Source organism: Diceros bicornis, chromosome 23, assembly GCF_020826845.1.
Source record: "Diceros bicornis minor isolate mBicDic1 chromosome 23, mDicBic1.mat.cur, whole genome shotgun sequence".
NCBI classification, from domain to species: domain Eukaryota; kingdom Metazoa; phylum Chordata; class Mammalia; order Perissodactyla; family Rhinocerotidae; genus Diceros; species Diceros bicornis.
The window spans coordinates 12,307,475-12,324,986 of NC_080762.1; the positions used below are offsets into that span (position 1 = coordinate 12,307,475).

Consider the following 17,512-nt stretch of genomic DNA (forward strand, 5'->3'; position numbering starts at 1 on the left):
ATACAAAACCTACTTTAGGCTGTAAACAATATTATAAAGAGATTTTTAAATTGCTCAGAAACGTTAGATATTAGTAGTAACCTTTTTTCCTCATGTGTTGCTTTATGACTCAATTGATTGCATTCGAGTACTTAAATTCACTATTCTTAAAGTTATGAAAAACTATACCAATTCGGAAGTCAGTTTCATTATTAGGGTAACTGAATTTAAAAAAAATACTGCAAACCTAAAAAATATCCATTGATTCGCCACAAAGAATGAAGACATGAGTCTCAGTCTAGGGTGCTATACTAAAATCATGAATGTCACAGTTGGTTTGCTGGAGTGTCCATGCTGGTGCTCTCTTTACTCACAATATCCAGACAGGTATGGGCATGTAAATCAGGTAGTTAATATTCATGTAAGAGCTTGGAGTTTAATGAAGAAAAATGATATAAACATACTAAATAGTCAAAATCATTGCTTCAGGAATTGCTTGAATTATCCCAAAAACTTTGTACTATATAGAACAGAGGGATAATTTACCTTTTCTATTATAGATATCTCTTCTACAAGAGTAAAGAAGAGTCACAAAAATAATCATCCTCAATTCTGTGGTAGCTTTACTTTTCTTGAAAGTTGCTTAGTAGTTTCACTTTATATTGGGATTTTCATCCCTCATCCATTCCCAAGGATTTTAACTGCTTCATGATCAGCAACACGTATTTTGTACTGAATTCCTCCTCTCCCCAAAGCAAATTTCCTTCTCCTTTGCTCATCAAAAGTAAAAAAAACGAGTTGACTAGACCTGAGATCTTGACCCATTTGCCCCCCACTCCTCTTCTTACCTACAACCCAACTGATAGAGACTGGAGGAAGCCTGACACCGGCAAATGTTATCAGAGTGCCCTTGGTTCACTCAGAATTATACAAATATAGGATCTTATATTTTTCAATTTTTCCATATTTCATTCTCTATACATGTGCGTTGTGATAAATTATGCTCATCACAACATGATTTGGTGATTTTGGAGGAAATAAGACCTATAACATTTTACTATTGCTGTAATGGTACCTTAAATTACACCTCCTTTTACCCATTTCATAAGAACAACATATTATTAAATTATTTCCACTTTTATTCAATTATGTATACAAGTTTTAATTACCACAGATTCCAAAATAGTATAGTTTGAGTTTTTATATATATTTAGATACAAATAAATATTAATTTTATAAATATATAAATATATGTAATATAAAATATAATTCTAAACATAATCTAGAAAAAATCACATATTTTTAAGTTATAAAATAACAAGTCCTTCTAAAATTAATAATTTCTGATAACATCAAAAACATATAATTGTAATAAAAATAACTTAACCTAAGACTATATAGAGTCAAATAAAAGTATTCTATTGCTATTAAGTCAGCATTCAAAACCATTGTGAGGGTATTATTTTAGTTATACCACTTGGTAGCCTCAAAAATGCACTTTTTAGAGAAGGAAAAAAAAAAGGGTTTTTCCTGATAGTTATGCCTTAAAGAGACTAGCCTACACAAAAATAGTAAATAAAAAAATTGCCTATGAGAGTCAAGCAGTTTAAAAGACCAATTACTCATTAAGAGGTTTGGACTGACCTCCTCTAGCTCATCATTGCAATGGTGGAGGAAACTACTTGCTAAACCACTGTCTCCCCAAAGCTACAGAATGAATAATATAGTGACCACTGCTTCTAAGATGTGGAACATGGGCAAAAACTTACCTTAAATGGAGATAACTTCAAACAGCTTTTGAAACCACTTCGTCCTGCCATTCTGCTGTAATGACAAGGATGAAGACTACTGCCACAGGTCTCATCATTTTTCCACTTCATTTACTGCAAAGGTTCCCAATTCTGCTGCATATTAGAGTCACCTGGTGAGGCTCAAAAATTTGCAAGAGAATTGTTCTGGGCTGGGTCTGGGACACTGGTGTGACTCAAAGGTCACCAGGTGATTCTAATGTACAGTCAGGGCTGTGAATCAGTGATTTGCTCCCACAAGTGTGGCCTTGGTATCCCTGCCTTCATTCTTGCCCTCCTGTGACATCCTCTGTTAATGCTGCCAGAATGATCTTTCTGTAATGCCTACAGAATTACATTCAAACTTCTGAGCACAGCGTAAAAGACTCAACATGATCTGCTCTTCAATACCTGACCAGCTGCCTCTCCCCTACTATCTCCCAACCAGCTCTACCAAGCACTTCTTTCCAACATGCCTGCCTCAGCCTCTGGACCAGAGCACTTACTCATCCCTTGCTCTGCGATGCTCTCCACTGTTGATCTGTTCTGCCTGGAGAACTGCATCTTCTCTATGAAGCCTTTTCTGACACCCCAGCCCCCACTCCTCTGCCTATGTTCTCAAAGCACAAGTGTATTGGGTTTCATATTTTTGTTTTTTGACTAATCATATTGAACTGTCATTTTAGAACATATGTCTCTCTCACTCTCATTAGACATTTTTGGAGCAAGGACTATGTCACATTTATATGCCCCCAACCTAGCACACTGCCTGGCATATACTGACATTTTGTTTTAGCTGAATAAATGAATGAATAGTATTTTATACTGCTTTCACTTATTATAGACAGAGCCAGAGGAGCTTCACATTGGGTCCACCGAAAAAAGTCAAGCTTATACTAAAATTAAAAAAAAAGTCTTAATATTTATTAAATATTTAGTAATAGTAATGACAATTACTTTAAAGATCAGCCTTTCAATTAGGCTACTGGATGAATTTTAAACATGTTAAAGTCAAAGAAAAACTTTAATTAAATCCTCGAGAGTGCTCTCTTACAACCTCAGCCTCCCCAAACCGTGCATTTTCAGAATCGGAGCCAATATATACTCACCTTAGACTCCAGTAAGAGAAGGAAGCCCACTTAATGCCCACCACAAGTTGGCCTAATTTGGCTGCTCCCATCATGTGACATCTAACCCACAACTCTGGTGAACATGCTTACTTTGTATTTGTTTTCTGATCTGGAAGGGGTGGGAATATGTCCTTTTTTCTTGAAGGTTGTAAAGTGCTTGCACTGAGGACACGGCTTGGTGCTGGAATCAATACGGCCAAGTTCCAAGAAGTACTTATATTTGATGGAGTCTTCATGCGTTAAGTTATAGATAACCATTGTTTCCTCCAGGAATTCAAAACATTCTGTGATAGGGCATTTGATTTCTACTTGGCCAAGTTGTACCTGTGTGAAAGGGCATATGGGAGAGAAAAAAAAAAGCACTGGTTATTAAGTTCCTCGTCTTTTCTTTTTTCATACCGTATTGCTTATTCATAACTACAGTAAAGGATTATCTGTCATTTTTCATGATCCCTAACATAATAAATGGTAATTACTTCGGTACCTACATTAGGCAGTACCAAAATAATTAATCTCTACATAATGTTTCTAAGATGATTTATAGCGTGTTTAAGTATTCTCTATCATTATATTTGCGAACTTATTTGGACCTAAGCCACAAGGGTGACAGGCTCACCAATGAAGCAAATAATCATCCATCCTTCTGGAAACTGCAGGTGAGAAGACAGCATTCAGACAATGTGCCAGCTAATGCTAGGATGAAAAGGTGTTTCAGATCTTTCAACCTTACCACAGAGTACTTCAGCACTAAACTTAGGGCACATTTAATTACCTTAAAAGGACAAAGAAGATATTTTGAAAGTATATATATATACACAATATCTAGTAATTTAGAAATCATTGCCAAAAAATAACTTTATTTTTCCTGACTATTCCATGTAAAGAACATATAATAGTCCCTATGTCATCAGAACCACAGGAACAAGTAAGAAAATTAAACGAATCACAACAGTGTAAAAAAAAAATCCTTATGAGATCTGGCTACTACTGAGTACTGTAAATTACTGAGGTAACATATCACGTGAATTTCTTCAAAGGACCACAGAGTTAGATTGGAAGAGAGGAGAAGAATATACTGGACTGCTATATTTAGCCTTTGGTATAGGATTCTAGATACGGCTAGCATTAAAGATTACAGTCCTTGACTAAAGCACAAAGGGTGGACACAACTAAATTAGAAAATAAACTACTTTGAAATAAGGAATACCTCGCATGTTTTCCATAAGTGGTAACCAAGAACTCTATATTCATGGCATCATAATCTCTTTTGGCCCATCCTAACACAGCAGAGGGAGGTACTGAAAACTCCGAATGGCAAACAGTGCTAAACCATTTCTTGACATTCTGAGAACGCAAAACATGTCGACCCTAAAGAGAAAAGCCCGCTGTGAGGACTGAGGCAGGAATGGGGAAAAGCCACACGGTCTGGGAAAATTAAAACATCACCCTACAGAGCAGTTTAAAAAACCTCTAAACTCATAGAAACTTTTCTTTAACTTTGCTGTCTACCTGGCACAGACTTGAGGAAAAGTACTTAAGAAGCTACAGGCTGAAGGATGCGTGGGAACAATATATTTAACACAGTAAAAGACATGAACCAGACCAGTAATGAAATGAAAGAGTTTGACCTTGGATAAACCTCCTTATTAGTACCGACCTATTAAAAGTGTAAATTGCTAACATAATTTTTATGCTACTATTGTACAAAACATGGTCCAGAGAGGTTTTTCAAATATTATCCCAAAGCAATTTTTTCTACTTTTTTTGATGAGTCTGCTTATAGTTACATTCAGATTTTATTATTACACTTAAGTTAAGATAATGTTATTATAACCCAAATTATGTTTTACAATAAATTATTTTTGGTTATAACTCAAGATGGGAGTCTTTAGAAGATTTTTAAATAGACAAAAGCCATGTGTGATGTTATAGGAAACTGGCTTAATGAAGCATATAAAACATTTTAAAAATTAATCAATGTTTCCTCTTTTAACATTCTGTCAACATTTGTCAAGGTCGACTCTGAGCCAGGCCCCGGGTTAGGCACTAGGGCTTTGCAAGTGCCCATCAATAAAGAGGAAACCATGATACAAAGTGGTGAGTGTGCTGACAGAGCCAGTACAGGGCATCAGGCGAGGCTATGGGGGAGGCTCGGTGACCTCACACTGGGAGCAGGTTCAGAAGAGGCTTCTTGGAAGAAGTGAGGTTTCAAGTGAGATCTTAAGATTAGTAGGACTTAGCCAAACAAGGGTGAAGGTGTTTCAAGCAGACAGAAGATACAACATGGGCAAAGGTGTGGAGGTAAGAGAGTAGAGCACCTTACAGCAGGGATACCCATGTTCTTCCCACATCCCAGGGGGATCAAATGTCCACTGCCCTAAGGTCCGTGCATCCTAACTGAAGATGACAGCCTTAGAGGGACCGAAAGACAAGTAATTAGATCACAAAGTGTGAGTAAAAAAAGATAAGGCTGTACAGATGAACCGAGATCAGAGCACGCGACCAGAGCATGAAACCTCTTCGGAGTCTGGACTATATTTCTATGAAAATAGAAAACTTCAGCTTTCAGCAAGTGAAAGACAATTTCTTTTCATTCCACACAGAAGGAGCTCACTTGGGCCATCTCAAGTGACTTGTTTATTGGGGAGCAGCATAGTTTAGGGGATAAGAGCCAGAATTTTTTACTCCCAGGTCAATGTTTTAATTTAGCCTCCAACTCATCTTCTTCATCTATAGAGTCCACCTTCTATAGTTTACATGGATATGTGATATTTGCTGGAAATGATTCACTGCAAATTTATTATAGTAACAAGAGTAAAGATCATTAATTCATCCCCAAAATATATATTGCACTTCTATAATATTACAGGTAAAGGATGTAAGGGTCCAGGATATAAAGTAGCTTAAGCCATGAATTTTGCTTTCATGGAACTTGAGACTACAGTAATTAAATTTGTGTTGATAGCCTCTTCTAGCAACTTGGGATTTGATGGCACTAATTCATTTAATATTTTACCCAATGTTTAAAATTTTTTTTATTAGGGATAATCATAAACATATGCAAAAGTTGGCAGATTGGTATTACGAAACCTTAAATACTCATTCCCCAGCTTCAACAATTATCAACTCTTGGCCAATCTTGTTTTTTCTGTGCCCTGACCCATACAGCCCTCCCATATTATTTGAAGCAAATACCAGACATCATGTCATTTCATTCATAAATATTTCAGTATGGGTCTAAAGAAAAAAGAAGACTTTTAAAAAACATAAATATGATACCAAGTATCTACCCAAATGACAATAATTCTTTAATATCAATTTAACAGTTTAAATAATATGCCATCTAACTTCTGTTCCCAGAGTTTTATGTACTTAATATACCAAAAACAAAGGTATTTTAAATTTCTGTTGTATTCAATGCTAACATAACTATTTATCACTGAAAAATATGCTCTCCAATTCTCTGAATAAAACATGCCCATTCTTGTAAAACAAAATTACTTAACTCTAAAACAATCTCCAAGGGTGTTAGTAAGAGACACTGTTATCCACTTAGTGCTCAAGCTAGATGGCTAATTTGCCACCTGGGAGAACTCAGAAGTAATTTAGTGACACAGGTGAGAGAGACCTCTGGAAAAATGGCAGATTAAGTAATTAAATCTTGAAGGAAAAGGACAGAGAAAGTATAAATCTTGGACTTCGAAGCTCAATTTATCAAATGTATGGTTTAAGACTCTGATCTTGGTTTTAAGTGTTCATCCTGATAGTTACAGGGTGCCACGGCTTGTGTTCACTTGACACCAAGGGATTTCAGATTTCCTCTTTCCTTAAAAATGGAACATGTCAGGGCCAGCCCGTGGCTTAGCGGTTAAGTGCGCGTGCTCCGCTGTTGGTGGCCCGGGTTCGGATCCCGGGTGCGCACCGACGCACCGCTTCTCCGGCCATGCTGAGGCCGCGTCCCACATACAGCAACTAGAAGGCTGTGCAACTATGACATACAACTATCTACTGGGGTTTTGGAGGAAAAATAAATAAATAAAATTATTAAAAAAAAAATGGAACATGTCAATACGGCAAAGGAGAAGAGAATACCACAACAAAAGCAGTACCAACAATCATGAAATGTATACAGCATCTCCTAAGCCACGTCAAGCACTGTTCTAAGCTCTTTCTGTGCATTAATTACTTCGTGGAGCACCATAGAGGCAGATTCATTTTCAGGTTCATGGATTTCCCCATAACCTTCTTATCACTGATTAGAGGAAGGTGGCTGCTTTACCGATAAAGATGCTTTTTTGTTTACTCAGCAGCTATTACAGAGCATTGTGCAGATGCCTTTGAATTAAAAAAAAAAAAAAAAGCTAATGAAAAACATCAATTTGAATATCCCAGAAGTTCTCTCAACCCTAAGGAAGATAAATATAAAGAAAATCACACTCAGGCACATCAAGTAAAAGTGCCAAGTACCAAACACAAAGAATCTTACAAGCAACAGAGGAAAAAGGCATATTCCCACATAAAACACTTCAGCTCCAGGTGCCTTGCTGGTAAATTCTACTGAGAATTTAAGGATGAAATAACACCAATATTATATAACTACTCTTAGAGAATAAGGAAAAGGGTGGGGGGCAGGATCACTGCTCAAATTGTTTTATGAGGCCAGCATAATCCTGACACTAAATCCCAATAAGGACACTGAAAGAAAGTAAAATTACTGACTGACCTCATCATATATATAGATGCAAAAATCCTAAACTAAATATTAGCAAACCAACCGAATGGTACATTAAAAAAATGTATCATGATCAAAGTGAGTTTATTCCAAGAATGCAAGGTTGGTTTAACATTCAAAAATCAATTGATATCATTCACACATTAACAGAATAAAGGAGAAAAATCATATGATTATCTCAATAGAAAGAAGAAAAGTATTTGATAAGTTCAACATGAAGAGATGAAAACTTCCTTAATCTGATAAAGAGCATCTGCAAGAAAATCTACAGTAATCATTATTCTCCATGGTGAAACAGTGAAAGCTTTCTTCTTGAGACTGGAAAAGGGGCAAGTATGCACTGCCACCATTATTCAACAATGACTATAGCTCACAGCCAATGCAAGAAGAGAAAAAGAGAAATGAAAATAAAACAATTGGAAATGAAGACATAAAATCTCCCATTTCTTACAGATTGCAAAACTGTGTATGCAGAAAATCCAAAATAATTTACAGATAAACTATTAGAATTAATAAATGAATTTATAAGTTTGCTGAATGTCAATATAAAAAAAACCAAAATGTACTTCCATACAGTAGTGACAAGCAATTTGAAAATAATATTTATGAAATATCATTTATAGCAATATCAAAAACGTCAAGTATGAATAAATCCAACAAAAGATTTATAATACCTCTACACACAAATATTTGAAATATTTTTGAGAAAATGAAAAGAAGCAAATGAGTGGAAGGATGTATCAGGTTCTTGAACTGGAAGACTTAAGAGAGTAAACATGTAAATTCAGTGCATATTGATCTAAGGCCACTTCAACAAAATTTCCAGCAGTTTTCTCCTTTTTTTTTTGAGGGGAAGGTAGCTTCAAAATTACAAGCTGATTCTAAAATCAATTTTTTAGGATTCAATATCTTATCTTGATTTTTAAGAAGATAACTCCAAAATTCTCATCAGTCCCTAAAGAATATTAGCACGAAGAGATTTTTTCAATGCAAATCACTATTTAGACCGAAAGCGAAATGTATAATGTGTGCTCAAACGGAATGAGCACATATTCTTTTAACTATGATAGAATTTACTTTTTAAAAGGAAGAAATTCTGAACAGACTAGATACTTGGTTACATCTTAGAGAGAAATACTTTTGAAAGAAAAAATTTTGAGTTAACTTTGTTTAAATGTTCTCCATTCTTTTTTTTCCATCATTACATTAATCTAAATCACATATTCTAATTTTGTACAATCAGAAAATAAAGACACTATACAGGTGATTTATGAAAAGAACCCCAAAATGGAATCAGACACAAGGTTCTGGTGCTGTTGATGTGGCTTCGTGTCCTTGAGTTCCAGGGACACACACCAGCAACTCTCTCAGGATTCCCTGCTAGCTCTAAAATTGTATAACACGTACTCTAACTTACAAAAAGACCCAAGTGCCTTTAACCTCTCTAAGCTTTAGCTCTAACTGAAAAAGCTATAGAGTGTAGTAGTTAAAAGAGTAGATTCCAGATCAAATTGGTGCTGCCTCTCCCTACTAGTTCCTTCACCTCTCTCTTGTCCAGCATCTGCACCTGTAAAATTCCGTCTGGTTGGAAAACACCAACCAAACTGGGTTGTTTAGAGGATTGTATGAGTTAATTTATATAAAATACCTGAAACAGTACCTGGCAGATAGGGAAAATGGCACAAAAGTTTGCTAATATTTATCTTCCTTGATGCTTAGAAAGCAGTACTGCACAAAATTAATTTTAGAAATTAAAAACTCTTTTATGCTTAATTCTTATTTGAGAACATTTTCAATTCTGCAATCATTCATAATTCATAATTCAGCATTCTCATTCATAATTCAGTGTTCTTCCTCCAAAGCATATATGTAAGGGGAGATAAATAAAAGTACAAATTACACGAATATACTGTATTCCAGTAAGTAGGACTGAATGCTGAGGGACATAAGATAAATAAATCATATACATTTACATCAAAAGTGCCCCTACTTTCTTATAAAATTAACCAAGAATGGAAATACATCCTAGCTTAAGCACTAAGACATATAAATACGGAAATGTAGATACATAGTTCATAGTAATAGACACGAAATGGCATTGGAAATATTTTTAGTCGAGCCAGTATCACAGACTAATAAGTAGTATTACTCTTAGTGAGAGAGGGAAGCCTTAAAATTTTTTTTGTCCGAGTTTAATTTCAGTAAAAAGAGACAAGTGAAAATTTCAGATACTAAAAACAACTTTAAGCTTTAAAAACTTTTAAAGAACCCACAATAAACCTTTTATAACCTCTATCTCTCTCTCTTCATTGGTTTCTTTCTGTTGGCCTTCAAAATATGCTTAAATATCCTAAAAATGCCAAAAGCAAGCAAAAGCAAAAGCCATTGGTGGTTTAGTTATGGAAAATTATTCTGCCCTTCCCCAAATCACAGTAAATTCTCTTAACAACTCTGGAAAGTGAAATAAGAAAGTAAAGTTTTGCAATACAAGGGGATTTTGAGGACTTACGAGTAGGCAAATCAGTGCCCTTGACTTAAGCCTGGGCACATTGAAGGTAATAGATTCAAGGAAAATTATTGCAAAATGGACATGCTGGCCCAGAAGAGCAATCTGGTAGTTCCCCAGAGGTGTTCCCTGTACTCAGCAAGGTGTTTTTAATTCTCTCCTGGGCCTTATAGGATGTGTTTACCCACTCTTCTTGGTAAGGGATCTTCAAATCCTTGAAGACAACTATCAGGTCCCTTCAGTCTTTTCTTCAAGAAAAAACATCCCCACTTCTTGAACTATTCCTCACGTATTGTTTGAAGTCTTTCCTTCTTCCTAGCTTTATTGGTTTGTAAAAGTGTGACAACTAGAAACCAAAGCCATCATACAGGTGTGGTCTGGCCACTGGGGAGACAGCATTATCCTCAACCACAGTAAAACTGAAAGAAAGGAAATTGAAAAGAAAAATCTCCTGAGAATTATAAATTGCCAAAATTAACCCAAGAAGAAGTGGGAAACTTGAACAGGCCGACTACAGTAGAAGACATTAGTTTATGTCTTCTAGGAAAGCATCTATTTCCTAGCTCTTCACCTCTGTTGCAACTGAATATTCTCTCACTGTCCCCCTCTTGCCTCTCTGTGGTTTTATCTCTTTTCTCATCTTGTCTATTTTTCCTACCTTGTCTCTTTATCTTGTCTACTTTTACTTTCTTTGATCTTTAAATCAGGGTTCTAAAAGAATTATCTTTTATTTGTTAAAATAACTAGCTTTTCGACTTGCTTATCCTTTACATTGCCTTTTTTTTTTAATTTTTGTTTTTCTTTCTTTTGGTTTTTATCTTTAGTATTATCCTCTTCCTGCTTTTGTTTTATTTTGTTATTCTTTTCCTAGTTTCTTGAGATGATTCCTTAATCCTTTTGTTTTCTGCTTTCACTTTTTAGTAATGAATACAGTTTTTGCTATTCTAAAAATTTTGATGTGAAATGTTCTCTCTTCATTATCTTCTAGGCAGGTTATAATCTGTTTTCGCTTTCTCTTTAAGTGTTTCTTAATTTCTACGCAGTTAAGATATTTTTGGTAACTTTTTCTATTATTTATTTTCAACTTGATTATGAATACAGTAAATGAACTATACAATCTTAATTTAAAAAATATTAAGGTTTTATTTATAGCCAATTATATAATCTTTTTAAAAATGCTTCTTGGACATTAAAATTTTTTACTCTAATCCACAGAGGTAAGAGTCTACATAGATTTCAATTAAATCACAGCTTTGATGGTCTAAGTCAGTTTCTCTATGAGCTTATTGATCATTTATCTACTCAATCCGATTCTGAAAGAGGAGTATTAAAATTGCTTACTATAATTTTTTTTTCAAATTATCTTTGAACGTCTAGTTTATATATTTAACTGCAATGTTGCCCGATGCATACAGACTTATGACATATCTTTGTAAATAGTCTTATCCCCATCTGGCATTTTTACATTTAAATTTTACCTCTACCTCATCAGAAATTAATACTGCCACTTCTTCCCTCTTTTTATTGGCATTTTCCTCCTATGACTTTGCTCATTTGTTCTCATCTCAACTTCTTCTTCTTTTTTTTTTTTTTTGTGAGGAAGATCAGCCCTGAGCTAACATCTGTGCTAATCCTCCTCTTTTTGCTGAGGAAGACCGGCTCTGAGCTAACATCTATTGCCAATCCTCCTCCTTTTTTTTCCTTCCCCAAAGCTCCAGTAGATAGTTGTATGCCATAGTTGCACATCCTTCTAGTTGCTGTATGTGGGACGCGGCCTCAGCATGGCCGGAGAAGCGGTGTGTCGATGCGCGGCCGGGATCCGAACCCGGGCCGCCAGTAGCGGAGCGCACGCACTTAACCACTAAGCCACCGGGCTGGCCCTCAACTTCTTTTTAAATCATTTTGCTGTAAATGATTCTATGGATTAGTTTCAACTCAATACTCAAATATTTACTCAGTGCCTAGCATAGGCAAGGCACTCTACCAGCTAAATTTTTTTTTTTTCTGCATAAGTGTTTTCTGAACTATAGTAGATGACAGATCTAGAATTGATAGCAAAACCAGTAACCAAAATCTTGGATTGGTCTTGAAAGCAAGACAGGATACTAAGAATTATGCATATAGGATTCTACTTACCAAAACTGAATTATGAACATTATTTAAGTTTGTTTCTGAAGACCCTTGGTAGTCTCTGTTTATATCCTACACCACCGCACTAATGAATTCTGGCCTTTGTCCTAACCCTCTGGTGTGTGCAGTGGAGAAAGAAGCCACGTCCTAAGTAAACCAAACCCTTCAGGAATCCCATCTCACACAGTGCCACCGTCATCTCAGCTAATTCACAGACAGCAATGTTCCTCTTACAGAGCTCATGTCAAAATAGCTTAAAAACAAACCCAAAAACTTTTCTTCTTGAAAATTGTTTAACAAATAGAACAACAAAATCACTCCTTACGATACTACTTGTAAATCTGGAGGAAGTCCAAGTTTGACACTTAAAAAATCTATGTTCTATATTTTTACTCACAACCATTAAATGTTTTTTTTTCTTTTTCCTATAGGTTTTGGTCTTTCAGTATTGGCAAGCGTCAATGCTTTCCTAGACGTCAAACCAAGTTAACATAGTTCTTTAACTTAAAAAGAGCAATTTCAACAGAGCTTTTTCAAGCCAAAACAAAGTATCTTTGTGCACCATCCATCCAGTTCTAGGAATAGTCTGCTAATTACCTGGAGATTTTAGATTTAATAAAGAAAAATACAATTTCCTGCTCTCTGGCTTCTATTCATTATTTCCAGATATAAAAGACTGTTCAGTGTAGGATGACCGAATTTCCTCAGTGTATTTCAACATGAAAAGAGAAAAAAAATATGTTTTTCAAAAACTGTCTTCTCTTTTGATGTTTGAATTTTAATACTTCCAAAGTAAAGAGAAATCTTATTCCAGGAGTACAGCAATCTCTTTTAAAAATAGGACTGGGATAGAAGTGTTCAGAAGTGTTCAGAAAAGACTTGCACGGTGAATGAATATACTATAAACTCTCACTCTTACTACAAACTCTTACTGAAGAGTTTTGTGATTAGATTGAAAAATGATTGGAATACTCAGTGCTAAATGTCTTGGTGTACTGCAAATACATTCTAGAAAATCCTACTCTGCTTCAACTGAGCTTTTGCATTTCTTTAGGTGACTCCAATACAATGAAAACCTCTTGACTTTGCTATTGGCCAACAAGGTAAATATTGCTCATGTTTAGAACTGAGATAGCTCAAATGTGAGGTTTCTGATTGAAATAACAATTCACCTGAGAAAACTAGCTTAGATAAAGTATATAGGAAGACGGTAAGATAGAGACCACATCAGAAGACTGTGAACTACATGAAAATAGTAGAAACACAGCACAATATTTTAACAGAGTAAATAATCATAAGTAAAACTGAAAATCAAGTTGTTCTTAAAAATTCTTATACTTTTCTCTTATAAATCAAATGTAGGGACAATTGTAAAGGGAAAATAACATAATTTAAATGTTTTTATATAGTACTTATATAGTACTATATATACTATATATATAGCATTTATATATATAAATACTATATACTTTATATACTATATAAATACTTTATATATAAATACTATTTTGTATTAATATCATTTCCAGTTGCATTATATGCTCTTATCTCTTTTTTATATTGAATTACAATAAATTTTGTCATAATACATATTTTAGAAATTAAATCCTTTTGGAACTACACAGAGTATATACATACCCAGGGATCCTAACCTGGGTCCTGAAATTATCTTTTGTGTGTTGTTTGCCTATGTATTGTTGCGGACAGAGATCCCTAGATTTCATCATATGCCTAAACAGATGCTGGACCAAAAAAGAGAGGTTAAGATAAATAAGTAAACTATAAATTGTATTAACAATAGTATAAATGATGTCATGTTCATTCAACAATTCATTTAATAAATATTTACTATGTCCTGGGCACTATTACTCTCTGCATGTGAAAATAATGCTACTGTACTATTGGTACATCATGGTTCTTTTGTATTTGTTTTAATGTTTTCCATCCCATAAGGGAGATTAGATTTGGGCAGTTATGTTATTCACACACCCATCTGGTCTTCTACAGGGTCAAGGTCACCCAGGAAAGCAGTACGATTCCTGAGGGTCTAGGGACTGAATATGGAAACTTGCCTACTAAAAAGACTGACTTGATAAACACTTAACTTTGATTCTCTATTTTTTTTAAAAACCAGGGAAAGGTTTTTAATATTTGTTTTAGTTTTATCCTCTCAAAAGAGGAATGCACAGTGCCTTTTGTCATTCTTTCTACCGCAGAAAAGTGGAGTAGTGATGACATGTTTGTGCTCTATAGTAAGGGCTTAAAAAACTTCCCAGAAACTTCTGGTATTGTCACAGTGAACTGAATGATGATGACCGTGATAGCAGCAACTAATATTTATTGAATGTTAATAGCCAGGCACTGTTCTAAGCACTTTCCATTGATCACTTCATTTTTTCCTGATAAAGACCCTACCAGGATCCCAAAGCATAGAAGAATAATTTGCCTGAAGTCACACAGAAGGAAAGTACTGAAGCTTTAATTCAAACCTAGTCACTGCCAGAGCTTGGACACATTGTCACTATGCCCCTGCAGATGCCTACCCAGACTTGGCACAATTACTCACTTGGAATAATACTGCCATGTTGCTAGTGGCCACCAAGAATTCTTAAATGCTCCATCAAAAGCACTAAATGCCTTTCTAAAATGATATTTCGATAATCATAAGCAGTCTAACCATCATCTCCCTTCTCCAGGCTCAGTCCTATAGACAAGCAGATGGTCTCCAAGCTCGTCTGGGTTGTCATCATGGAGCAGCATCCTTTCCCTTCTCTGGGCCCCTCTGGGTCACCCCTTCCTCACCTAGAACCATTTCTAATTTTCACCTCCCTCCTCAAGGCCTCACTCCCAACCTTCCCTTTCAGTTGACTGATACACAGGCAATCAACAACCTCCTCTCCCACTTGACAGGGTAAAATCTACTTTGGTCAGATAAGAATACCTTCACTTTTTTGTTCCCCACCCATAAGGAGGTGCATTCTCTTCCATCCTTCCTTCCTCTTTGGTAGAAAGCAGGACCTCTCAAGCTTTCCAAGATGACTATTTCTACCTGCCTCATCAGTGATCTCAACTCTCTCTGGTAACTTCAGACAATCAAGCATATAAACATGCTCAAGTTTCTCCCACCATAAAACCAAAACCAAATAAAAGCTCATTAGGACCCAAGGGCCTTAGTTTCTACGTCTTATTCTCCTTCGATTCTCAGCTAAGCTAATTGAAAGATTACTTAATGTTCTTGTCTCTGTGTCCACATTTAAAAACCGACTGCTATTTATCTCACCTCTCCACTTTACATCACCCTCTACAAAATTACCAACAACCTTCTCATAAATGCCCCTGTGAATCCTGATCTTACTTGCCTCCTCTGCAGCACGGACACTGATGACTTCTGCTTCTTCCTTGAGTCCTATGACATCACATTCTCTTTGCTCTCAGTACTTCCTTCTGTCCCCTTTGTGGATTCTTCCTATGTCTATTCCTTAAAGCTTCCAAGTCTCCAAGGTTCAGATTATAACAGATTGTTCTCATTGAGTAATCTTTCTGAGTGTTATTCCTCCCTCTCTATGTTTTCAACTCCACGCATATGCTGAAGGCTTCCCATGTAAACCTCCAGCCCAGATCTCTCTCTTCTGAGCTTCTGATACCTAAATGCAATTCCTTACTCGATGTCTCTCACTAAACACCTGAAACTCAGCCTAAAACCAAACTCATCGTCTCCCATCTTTCCCTGACAACCCACTTTCCTGCACGTTCCTTATCAAGTGAATGGCAAAGAAACCAGAAAACAAAATATTATCTCATCCTAACTTTTCTTCTGCCTCATCTCTCCCTCAACCAATCAATCAAAAAAATTCTACTTTATTCACACTTCAAAGAACCTTTTACATCTTCTGAGCTCCACTGCCACTAAGTTAGTCCAGGCTCTGGAGAACTGTTTCTAAAACACAAATCTGATCATGACACTCCACTAATTAAAATACTTCAATAACACCCTTGTGCTCAGGATTAAGTGAAAATGGCCTAGCATGTGAACTAAAGACCCCATTCATGATTTAACTACTTTTCTGGACTCCTTATTGCCATTGCCCCACTGCAGGCCACGCCCCAGCATACACTAGTCTGCCATGTCAAATCCTTTTGGAGGACTTTCCTAATCCCCCAACAATGTACCAAGCAATCCCTAATCACCTGTAACAGCCTGTATTTCTCTCACTCCAGAGTGGCTGCTTGTTTTCCCATTATCCTATAAACTCTCTGAGGGCAGGCACTCTGCCTTGTTTATTCTCACATCTTAAATACCTCACTTACTACCTGGCACAGAGGAGGCGCTTAATAAATATTTGCTGAAATTCAAAAAGAGGTTAATATAGCTAGTGTTGGTTTTCCAGGGAATGATCAGGTAATGGGTGTCCAGCCACAGAAGGCTAATGGGTCAAGCAGGAAGCAGAGATACAGCCGACAAAGGGGAGAGGGGCCATTAGCCCAAGAACAGCATCTATCATAGGGCAGGAAATGCGATTTTGTTTGTTTTCTCTAGTGTAAAATGTGGCCTTGTAGGTAGAATAATTAACGTCCTGTTCTGGACTATTTTAAGGGGTTCTTGGAGTGGGGGTGGCGGTGACAGCCAAATTGGCCTTGCTCAGTAGGTCTAAGATAGAAATGATCAGTCACAACTACTAGGGCAGAGACCTCACACAGGCCGGAAGTCCTGCCTCTCTTAAGGGCAATAGCCACATCCTTGGCTGGCCACAGGCTCAGCTGGTGCACCTAATGTGCTAACCGAAAGAAAAAACGCTGGGATGGAGGGAAGAAAACACTTCTGGCCCTCTCTATTGGCCTGCCTGTTCTTCCTAGTCCAATTCCTCCAAAGTATTCCTAAGGTGCTCTGAATAAACAACACTGTTTTTTCTGTTTTTGTTTTTTAATGCAGCGGTTGCCAGAAGTTTTGCTGGCTGACCAAAATTTCGCTGGATCTCTACTGTATATTAAACAGAAGTACATAAATTTTATCTAACTGTTGAATAATCTCATCATTTTTTGAGGGAGAATAGAAACATATTTTTCCCCCCTAAACCAAATAGATCTGGTTTGGGCCTCACTTGCTAGAACTAGTAGAAAAATAGATATCAGTTATCCTGGGGGCCTGGAGTGTGGGTAGTGTTCAATGGTAGTCTTGGGGGATACTTGTGTTTGTGCAGCTGATGAATGATTTTGTAAAGGAAATTTGGAAAACAGAAAAAGTGGAAAA

The 17,512-nt window shown here is 36.3% G+C and overlaps 1 protein-coding gene across 1 annotated transcript in view; it reads right to left on the reverse strand.

Annotated features, from left to right (window-relative positions):
* Nucleotides 1-17,512, reverse strand: part of RNF217 (ring finger protein 217) — a 118,728-nt gene that overhangs the window by 39,941 nt on the left and 61,275 nt on the right. The window contains exon 2 of the mRNA XM_058566364.1: nt 2,987-3,220. Within this exon, the coding sequence (XP_058422347.1) occupies nt 2,987-3,220 (234 nt within the window). The remainder of the gene's footprint in view (nt 1-2,986; nt 3,221-17,512) is intronic.